The sequence below is a fragment of the Oncorhynchus tshawytscha genome, linkage group LG01 (genome assembly GCF_018296145.1).
Source record: "Oncorhynchus tshawytscha isolate Ot180627B linkage group LG01, Otsh_v2.0, whole genome shotgun sequence".
NCBI classification, from domain to species: domain Eukaryota; kingdom Metazoa; phylum Chordata; class Actinopteri; order Salmoniformes; family Salmonidae; genus Oncorhynchus; species Oncorhynchus tshawytscha.
Window position 1 is genome coordinate 27,814,033 of NC_056429.1, and position 10,566 is coordinate 27,824,598.

At 45.7% G+C, this 10,566-nt stretch overlaps 1 protein-coding gene across 1 annotated transcript in view; it reads left to right on the forward strand.

The window, feature by feature from the left end:
* The window catches only part of dnm3a (dynamin 3a), a 45,042-nt gene extending 35,035 nt beyond the window's left edge, over positions 1-10,007 (forward strand). The window contains 6 exon segments of the mRNA XM_042327919.1: positions 5,869-5,946; positions 5,948-6,034; positions 6,119-6,239; positions 6,351-6,500; positions 9,358-9,456; positions 9,634-10,007. Of these exon segments, the coding sequence (XP_042183853.1) occupies positions 5,869-5,946; positions 5,948-6,034; positions 6,119-6,239; positions 6,351-6,500; positions 9,358-9,456; positions 9,634-9,659 (561 nt within the window). The 3' untranslated portion in view covers positions 9,660-10,007.
* The last annotated feature ends 559 nt before the right edge of the window (positions 10,008-10,566 follow it).

The window sequence follows — 10,566 nt, forward strand, 5'->3', positions numbered from 1 at the left end:
AATTTTGCAAATGTAAAAAACACAATTTCAAATTTTGCCACATAAGACCGAATCGAGCCAGTCGGTCACGTGTGAAATTTGTTTTGATTTAGAATGGACCATTATTATGCACCTGTCTCGGGGCAGGGGAACAAATACATGTCATCTATGCACTTAAATAGCTTTTCCCATGGTTCATTTTAATACTAGCCAGGTAGGCTATACTCCTGTTGTAAAGAGAAGCAATGTGCTTAATATTAGGAAAGATGAGAAATACATATAGTAGGCCTAACCTATAGAAAGCTGATGGGATCCTCCTCTTTTTATTATAGGCCATCACTCTGTTTTCTCACATAATTGCATAGACTATAGAAATGTTGCGCTCATGGGCTCTCATTAAGTGTATCGGCACCATTAAACAGCAAGCAGTTTAAAGGCACGATAGATAGGGCAGCCGTGCTTCTTGCCCCTAGGCAACTTTGCAGTATTTTGTTTTTTTTCTGTGTGATTTCTTATATTATCAGAATTTGTTTTGTGTTATTACATACAGCCGGGAAGAACTTTTGGATATCAGAGTGGCGGTAACTCACCAGCATTAATACCAGGAATACGACTTTCCCGAATTGGATCCTTTGTTCGTACCCCCTAGGGCAATTGAACTAATTCCAGAGGCTGATCCAAAATACCGCCGGCGGAGAAGAGTTACTCAGAGTGGACTTCTAGTCCGACTCAGAAGGTGCGTACACCACCCACCGCTTCCGAGTATATTACTCTCTAATGTTCAGTCTCTGGATAATAAAATTGATGAGCTCAGGGTGAGGATTTCCTTCCAGAAAGACATCAGGGATTGTAACATACTATATTTCACAGAATAAATATCTCTCCGGGAAGAAGAAGGGGGGGGGTGTATGGTTCATGATTAACTACTCATGGTGTGATTGTGATAACACTCAAGTCCTTTTGTTCACCCAACCTAGAATACCTCACCGTATTACCTCCAAAGAGAATTATCTTTGGTTATAGTCACGGCCATGTATATTCCCCCTCAAGCCGATACCACAATGGTCCTCAAAGAACTTCACTGGACCCTATGCAAACTGGAAACCACATATCCTGAGACCCCATTTATTGTAGCTGGGGATTTTAACAAAGCAAATTTGAGGAAAACGCTACCGAAGTTCTGTCAACACATTGACTGTAGTACTTGCGCTGCTAAAACACTCGATCACTGCTGCTCCAACTTCTGGGATGCCTTTAAGGCCCTCCTTTTGGCAAATCTGATCACGACTCCATTTTGCTCCTCCCTTCATATAGGCAGAAACTCAAAACAGGAAGTACCCGTGCTAAGGACTATTCACCGCTGGTCTGACCAATCAGAATCTACCCTTGTTTTGATCACGCGGACTGGGATATTTTCCGGGTAGCCTCCGAGAATAACATTGACGAATACACTGATATGGTGATTGAGTTTATCAGGAAGTGAATAGGAGATGTTGTGCCCACTGTGACTATTATCACCTACCCTAACCAGAAATCGAGGATAGATGGCAGCATTCGTGCAAAACTGAAAGCTCGAACCACTGCATTTAATGATGGCAAGGTGACTGGGAATTTGGCCGAACACAAACAGTGTAGTTTTTCACTCCGTAAGGCAATCAAACAGGCAAAACGTCAGTATAGAGACAAAGTGAAGTCACAACGGCTCAGACATGAGACGAATGTGGCAGGGTCTACAAACAATCACAGACTACAAAAGGAAAACCAGCCACATCGTGGACACCGACATCTTGTTTCCGCCCTTTTTGAAGATAACCCAGTGCCATCGACGCGGCCCGCTACCAAGGACTGTGGGCTCTCGTTCTCCATGGCCGACGTGAGTAAGACATTTAAGCGTGTTAACCCTCGCAAGGCTGCCAGCCCAGACGGCATGCCTAGCCGTGTCCTCAGAGCATGCGCAGACCAGCTGGCTGGAGTGTTTATGGACATATTCAATCTCTCCCTATCCCAGTCTGCTGTCCCCACATGCTTCAAGATGGCCACCATTGTTCCTGTACCCAAGAAAGCAAAGGTAACTGAACTAAATGACTAACACCCCATAGCACTCACTCACTTCATGAAGTGCTTTGAGAGACTAGTCAAGGATCATATCACCACAATAGATCCACAGACGATGCAATCGCCATTACACTGCCATATCCCATCTGGACAAGAGGAATACCTTTATAAGAATGCTGTTCATTGACTATAGCTCAGCATTCAACACCATAGTACCCACCAAGCTCATCATTAAGCTCAAGGCCCTGGGTCTGAACCCCACCCTTGCAACTGGGTCCTTTTCTTCCTGACAGGCCGCCCCCAGGTGGTGAAGGTAGGAAACAACACCTCCACTTTGATGATCCTCAACACTGGGGCCCCACAAGGGTGCATGCTCAGCCCCCTCCTGCACTCCCTGTTCATCCATGACTGTATGGCCACACACGCCTCCAACTCAATCATCAAGTTTGCAGACGACACAACAGTAGTAGGCCGGATTACCAACAATGACGAGACAACCTACAGGGATGAGGTGAGGGCTCTGGGAGTGTGGTGCCAGAAATAACCTCTCATCAACGTCAACAAAACAAAGGAGCTGATCGTGGACTTCAGGAAACAGCAGAGGAAGCACCCCCCTATCCATATCGATGGGACTGCAGTGGAGAAGGTGGAAAGTTCCTCGGAGTACAGATCACTGACAAGCTGAAATGGTCCACCCACACAAACAGTGTGGTGAAGAAGGTGCAACGGCACCTCTTCAACCCCAGAAAGTGAGGTCAGTACAGATGCATCAAAGCTGGGACCGAGATACTGAAAAACAGCTTCTATCTCAAGGCCGTCAGACTGTTAAATAGTCATCACTAGCACATTAGATGCTGCTGCAATTTTGCATTGCTCATCTCATATGTTCACTGCTCAAAAAAATAAAGGGAACACTAAAATAACACATCCTAGATCTGAATGAAATAAATATTCGTATTAAATACTTTTTTCTTTACATAGTTGAATGTGCTGACAACAATATCACACAAAAGTTATCAATGGAAATCAAATTTATCAACCCATGGAGGTCTGGATTTGGAGTCCCACTCAAAATTAAAGTGGAAAACCACACTACAGGTTGATCCAACTTGTAATGTAATGTCCTTAAAACAAGTCAAAATGAGGCTCAGTAGTGTGTGTAGCCTCCATGTGCCTGTATGACCTCCCTACAACGCTGGGCATGCTCCTGATGAGTTGGCAGATGGTCTCCTGAGGGATCTCCTCCCAGACCTGGACTAAAGCATCCGCCAACTCCTGGACAGTCTGTGGTGCAACGTGGTGTTGGTGGATGGAGCGAGAAATGATGTCCCAGATGTGCTCAATTGGATTCAGGTCTGGGGAACGGGCTGGCCAGTCCATAGCATCAATGCCTTCCTCTTGCAGGAACTGCTGACACACTCCAGCCACATGAGGTCTAGCATTGTCTTGCATTAGGAGGAACCCAGGGCCAACAGCACCAGCATATGGTCTCACAAGGGGTATGAGGATCTCATCTCGGTACCTAATGGCAGTCAGGCTACCTCTGGCGAGCACATGGAGGGCTGTGCGGCCCTCCAAAGAAATGCCACCCCACACCATGACTGACCCACCGCCAAACCGGTCATGCTGGAGGATGTTGCAGGCAGCAGAACGTTCTCCACGGCGTCTCCAGACTCTGTCACGTCTGTCACGTGCTCAGTGTGAACCTGGTTTCATCTGTGAAGAGCACAGGGCTCCAGTGGCGAATTTGCCAATCTTGGTGTTCTCTGGCAAATGCCAAACGTCCTGCACGGTGTTGGGCTGTAAGCCCATGAGGGTGGGCCCTCATACCACCCTCATGGAGTCTGTTTCTGACCTTTTGAGCAGACACATGCACATTTGTGGCCTGCTGGAGGTCATTTTGCAGGGCTCTGGCAGTGCTCCTCCTTGCACAAAGGCGGAGGTAGCGGTCCTGCTGCTGGGTTGTTGCCCTCCTACGGCCTCCTCCACGTCTCCTGGTATACTGGCCTGTCTCCTGGTAGCGCCTCCATGCTCTGGACACTATGCTGACAGACACACCAAACCTTCTTGCCACAGCACGCATTGATGTGCCATCCTGGATGAGCTGCACTACCTGAGCCACTTGTGTGGGTTGTAGACTCCGTCTCATGCTACCACTAGAGTGAAAGCACCGCCAGCATTCAAAAGTGACCAAAACATCAGCCAGGAAGCATAGGAACTGAGAAGTGGTCTGTGGACTCCACCTGCAGAACCACTCCTTTATTGGGGGTGTCTTGCTAATTGCCTATAATTTCCACCTGTTGTCTATTCCATTTGCACAACAACATGTGACATTTATTGTCAATCAGTGTTGCTTCCTAAGTGGACAGTTTAATTTCACAGAAGTGTGATTGACTTGGAGTTACATTGTGTTTTTTAAGTGTTCCCTTTATTTTTTTGAGCAGTGTATATACTGTATTCTATTCTACTGTATCTTAGTCTATGCCACTCTGACATTGCTCGTCCAAATATTTATATATTCTTAATTCCATTCCTTAGATGTGTGTGCATTGTTGTGAAATTGTTAGATATTACTTCACTGTTGTACCTAGAAACACAAGCATTTCACTGCACCCGCAATCTGCTAAACATGTGTATGTGACCAATAAAATTGGATTCGATTTTCGATCACATTTGCATTGATGTCAGAGTGACAATAGAGACAATAGCCAGACAATAGAGTGCTGAGTACCAGGTAGTTAGCAAGTTTGGTAGGCTACTAATGACCATCAGCAGCATCAGAGCTGGTGAAATTTGACTGCCTTCATGACTCGTGACTGTCGATTTGGCGGGTGGCGGGTGGGGGATTCGTCACCAAGAGAAAGCTTCTCCTGCCGTGCTCTTGTTTTGATTTTGTGGAAGTCCTTTCTGGAAATGTATGAAGTTGCCCTGCACCACCACTGTTCCATTCTTGTACAGGTTGACAGAGGGGGCCTTTCTCAGGGTCCTCGTTTTAAGATATGTTGTGATTTTCCGCCCGCCGCCAATACCCTCTCTCTTAAGAGGGATAGTGTGCTCTCATAGCTCTGTGCCATGCCCAGGGATGGTCTGTGTTGAAGATTAAGTTGCTTACATTCTGATTTTTGTAGCAGTCAACAAAAATTGTGTCTGGATTGTCCATGAGGAGCTTCTCTTTGTACTCTTTCTGTGGCTTGTCATTTTTTTATGTCCAAGGGGTACTGTACTGTGGTGACCTCTGCACAGAGGGAAGCCATGGAGCAAGGGGTCAAAGATGCTTCTGCATTTGGGTGGGGGAGGAACTCTGCTGCCATCGTTTGGCTCAGGGGCTTCACACCTCTTACTTCACACTTCAGTGGTTATTAATGTTGCAGCCGGGTCTGTTCTTCAAGATTGGTAGCCTTTTAACTTAGCATTCAGTCTTTATAAAGTGAAACATCTAGAGATTATTGTAATGTTCTTTTCATTCTAGGATTTCGAAGTAGCTTCCGACTGAACATTACATACTCAGTTCCAGGTTGGATGATATTTTCGGGTTTCTTTTGTGCTTCTTTTGCTGGTTGCTGGTTTGTCAGAAAGTTTGCTGGATAGTCCTTGGCAGTAAGAATCCTTGGTGATATAAATCCTTCCAGAATCCTTCTAGGTCATTTGTCCAAGATAAGGTTGTAGGTTTGGCGTTTTGATTTGGAGTGAAGGTTATGTTGTGGGGGGTAGTATCCAATTTTATACAACCCTAAATCTATCTTTTTGTAAAAATGCAGCTCATCTGCTCATGACCTCTCTATAACTCTGCCTCTCCCTCTTTCCCTCCCTCCCTCACTCTCTCGCCTGTGCCAGGTTGATAAGGAGAGTTATGGTTCTAGTGATAGTTTCTCTATGGACCCTCAGTTGGAGCGTCAAGTAGAGACCATCCGGGAACCTGGTGGACTCCTACATGAACATCGTTTACAAAGCCATTAGAGACCTCGTGCCCAAGACCGCCATGCACCTCATGGTCAACAACGTACGTCTGTGTCTGTCCGGCAGTCTCCCCTCATAACTCTCTGTTGGTGAAGGAATATATCATCTCTCTCTCCTCTCTCCATAGGTAAAGGAGTACATCAGTAATGACCTGGTGCAGCTCTACTCTCTAACAGAGAAGTGTCCATTCCTCTACCTCCTCCTGTTGACTCCTTCTGGCTGCATGGAGCCCCTGCGACCAGCCGCAGGTAACACACAAACACACACATGGGTGCACACATATCATAATGCTAACCACCTTCCCTCAGGTCTCACAGTCCTACAGCTCAAGCTCCTAAGCATATAGCCTCTGCTCCCAGAGCCCCCACCCTCCACCAGAGGCCCCACCTCCATGACACTACTAGTCTCCTCCGTGCTGCACCTCATCCTTATGGACCAACCAGCAACAACGCTGATACCAACCAGTCTCCACCAGGCGGACTTATCAGATTGCCCCCCAATGTACCCAGGTAACCATGACGGCGATGTTCGGGGAAGCAGGTAGCCTAGAGGTTAGAGTGTTGGGCCGGTAACCTAAAGGTCACTAGTTCTAAACCCCGAGCTGACAAGGTGAAAAATCGTTCCCTTGAGAAGAGCACTTAACCCTAATTGCTCCAGGGATGCTGTTGACAATGGCAGACCGTGACCCCACTCTCTGAGTTGTCTCGGGGATATGCAAAAAGACACATTTCCAATTCCCACATGCGTATTAATACACACTTACAGTACATACAGTTGAAGTCAGAAGTTTACATATACTTAGGTTGGAGTCATTAAACCTCATTTTTCAACCACTCCACAAATTTCTTGTTAACAAACTATAGTTTTGGCAAGTCGGTTAGGACATCTACTTTGTGCATGACACAAGTAATTTTTCCAACAATTGTTTACAGACAGATTATTTCACATATAATTCACTGTATCACAATTCCAGTGGGTCAGATGTTTACATACACTAAGTTGACTGTGCCTTTAAACAGCGTGGAAAATTCCAGAAAATTATGTCATGGCTTTAGAAGTTTCTGATAGGCTAATTGACATCATTTGAGTCAATTGAAGATGTACCTGTGTATGTATTTCAAGGCCTACCTTCAAGCGCAGTGCCTCTTTGCTTGACATGGGAAAATCAAAAGAAATCAGCCAAGACCTCAGAAAAAAATTGTAGACCTCCAGAAGTCTGGTTCCTCATTGGGAGCAATTTCCAAATGCCTGAAGGTACCACGTTCATCTGTAAAAACAATAGTATGCAAGTATAAACACCATGGGACCACGCAGCCGTCATACAGCTCAGGAAGGAGATGCGTTCTGTCTCCTAGAGATGAACGTACTTTGGTGCGAAAAGTGCAAATCAATCTCAGAACAACAGCAAAGGACCTTGTGAAGATGCTGGAGGAAACAGGTACAAACATATCTATATCCACAGTAAAACGAGTCCTATATCGACCTGAAAGGTCATTCAGCAAGGAAGAAGCCACTGCTCCAAAACCGCCATAAAAAAGCCAGACCGGTTTGCAACTGCACATGGGGACAAAGATCCTACTTTTTGGAGAAACGTCCTCTGGTCTGATAAAACAAAAATAGAACTGTTTGGCCATAATGACCATCGTTGTTTGGAGGAAAAAGGGGGAGGCTTGCAAGCCAAAGAACACCATCCCAACCGTGAAGCACAGGGGTGGCATCATCATGTTGTGGGGGTGCTTTGCTGCAGGAGTGACTGGTGCCCCTCACAAAATAGATGGCATCATGAGGAAGGGAAATTATGTGGATATATTGAAGCAACATCTCAAGACATCAGTCAGGAAGTTAAAGCTTGGTTGCAAATTGGTCTTCCAAATGGACAATGACCCCAAGCATACTTCCAAAGTTGTGGCAAAATGGCTTAAGGACACCAGAGACTCTGGGTTCGCGTCCAGGCTCTGACATAACCGGCCGCAACCGGGAGGTCTGTGGGGCGACGCACAATTGGCCTAGTGTCGTCCGGGTTAGGGAGGGTTTGGCCGGTAGGGATATCCTTGTCTCATCGTGCACCAGCGACTCCTGTGGCGGGCCGGGTGCAGTGCGTGCTAACCAGGGTTGCCAGGTGCACGGTGTTTCCTCCGGCACATTGGTGTGGCTGGCTTCCGGGTTGGATGCGCGCTGTGTTAAGAAGCAGTGCGACTTGGTTGGGTTGTGTATCGGAAGACGCATGACTTTCAACCTTCGTCTCTCCCGAGCCCGTACGGGAGTTGTAGCGATGAGACAAGATAGTAGCTACTAACAATTGGATACCACGAAATTGGGGAGAAAAAAGGGGGTAACATTTTTTAAAAAGAAAAAAATGGCTCAAGGACAACAAAGTCACGGTATTGGAGTGGCAATCACAAAACCCTGACCTCAATCCTATAGAAAATCTGTGGGCAGACCTGAAAAAGCGTGTGCGAGCAAGGAGGCCTATAAACCTGACTCAGTTACACCAGCTCTGTCAGGAGGAATGGGCCAAAATTCACCCAACTTATTGTGGGAAGCTTGTGGAAGGCAACCCGAAACATTTGACCCAAGTTAAACAATTTAAAGGCAATGCTACCAAATACTAATTGAGTGTATGTAAACTTCTGACCCATTGGGAATGTGATAAAATAAATAAAAGCTGAAATGAATCATTCTCTCTCCTATTATTCTGACATTTCAATTCTCAAAGTGGTGATCCTAACTAACCTAAAACAGGGAATTTTTACTAGGATTAAATGTCAGGAATTGTGAAAAACTGAGTTTAAATGTATTTGGCTAAGGTGTATGTGAACTTCCGACTTCAACTTGTATGTGAATTAAGACAAATATAAGCACCCACCTTATTATTATTGAAGTTCAACTTGATTTATTTGCTATTTGATGAAATTCTTTAATGCTGCGGTACTTCAAGCATGCACACAGGCACGCACACACACACAGCTAAACATTGGGCTGCAGAGAGAGAGGTTATTTGAGCTGGGGTGGGGGTCTGTTGGAAAATGTGTTTTTCATTTATTTCCTATCAACCCCAGTATACAGACCCTTTCTATTTCTCACCTCTCTCTCTCTCTCTCTCTCCATCTCAACCTCCCTTTCTCCTGGCATGGATTGTTTGACTGCTTTCCATGTTTCCTAATGTAATATCTTACTCCCGCTCTTCCACTTCTCTTCCTCCACTCATTCCTCCCCTGCTTTTGGGCTGTACATTTTTTTTCTCCCCCCTAATTTCCTCTCCAACCATTATTTTGGGCCTCACCCATCATCCCTCTTTCCTTTTCAAGCCCCTACCTAACTCTCCCTCCATAACTCACCCTCTCTTTTTCTCTACCTCTATCCCAGGAAAAGCACAAGCCCCTTTCTCTTATTTCACATCACAGGAACACTCTGCCAGCACACACACACCACAAGATTCCTTTGTCTCTACAGGGATCTTTCCTGGTCAGTATTAGCAGGAATGCTCACTATTTCTCAACTGGATTTTCCTCCAGAGTGCACACTATGCTTTAGGAGATCTACGGTGTATTTTGTAAATCATTTATAGTACTGTAATACTTTAAAATACATCATTGTGTGTGTGTCCTGTATTAATGGTTTCTCCTCTCTGTCCCCCTTCAGGAGGCAACCCCCGGCTGTCCCCATGAAACCATCGCAATGACCCCCCTCCCCTCAACACAACCCTGCCTCTTATAGGCTGTACGATGGAGTTGTCCTATCAATCAGATGGATTATTTCAACTAATTTCCCAATTCGTAGACCTATCCCCAAAGCACTTTTATTCCCAACATTCCAGACACTTTCATAGATCTGAAATGATTGGGTAGGTGTAATCAATGTGGTGATAATTCCTTTTAGTCTATCAGAGGGAAATGTGGAGCAATCACCATTTTTTAAATCTGTTATTTTACCAGGTTAGTTGACTGAGAACACATTCTCATTTGCAGCAACGACCTGGGGAATAGTTACAGTGGAGAGGAGGGGGATGAATGAGCCAAAACTGGGGATTATTAGGTGACTGTGATGGTTTGAGGGCCAGATTGGGAATTTAGCCAGGACACCGGGGTTAACACCCCTACTCTTACGATAAGTGCCATGGGATCTTTAATGACCTCAGAGAGTCAGGACACCCGTTTAACATCCCTTCCGAAAGACAGCAACCTACACAGGGCAGTGTCCCCAATCACTCCCCTGGGGCATTGGGATATTTTTAGACCAGAGGAAAGAGTGCCTCCTACTGGCCCTCCAACACCACTTCCAGCAGCATCTGGTCTCCCATCCAGGACCAACCCTGCTTAGCTTCAGAAGCAAGCCAGCAGTGGTATGCAGGGTGGTATGCTGCTGGCAATATTGATAATTTCAACCCAATCCATTCAGGTGAAGGGCCATTTCAAACTCAAATATCCAGTTACCATTTTGCCTGAGACTTTTACACAGAGCTTGTCAATGTGCTGTCTAATCTGTATTTAACACGGTGTGGTTCGAGCCCTAAATGCCGATTGGCTGATAGCCGTGGTATATCAGACTGTACACCATGGGTATGACAAAACATTT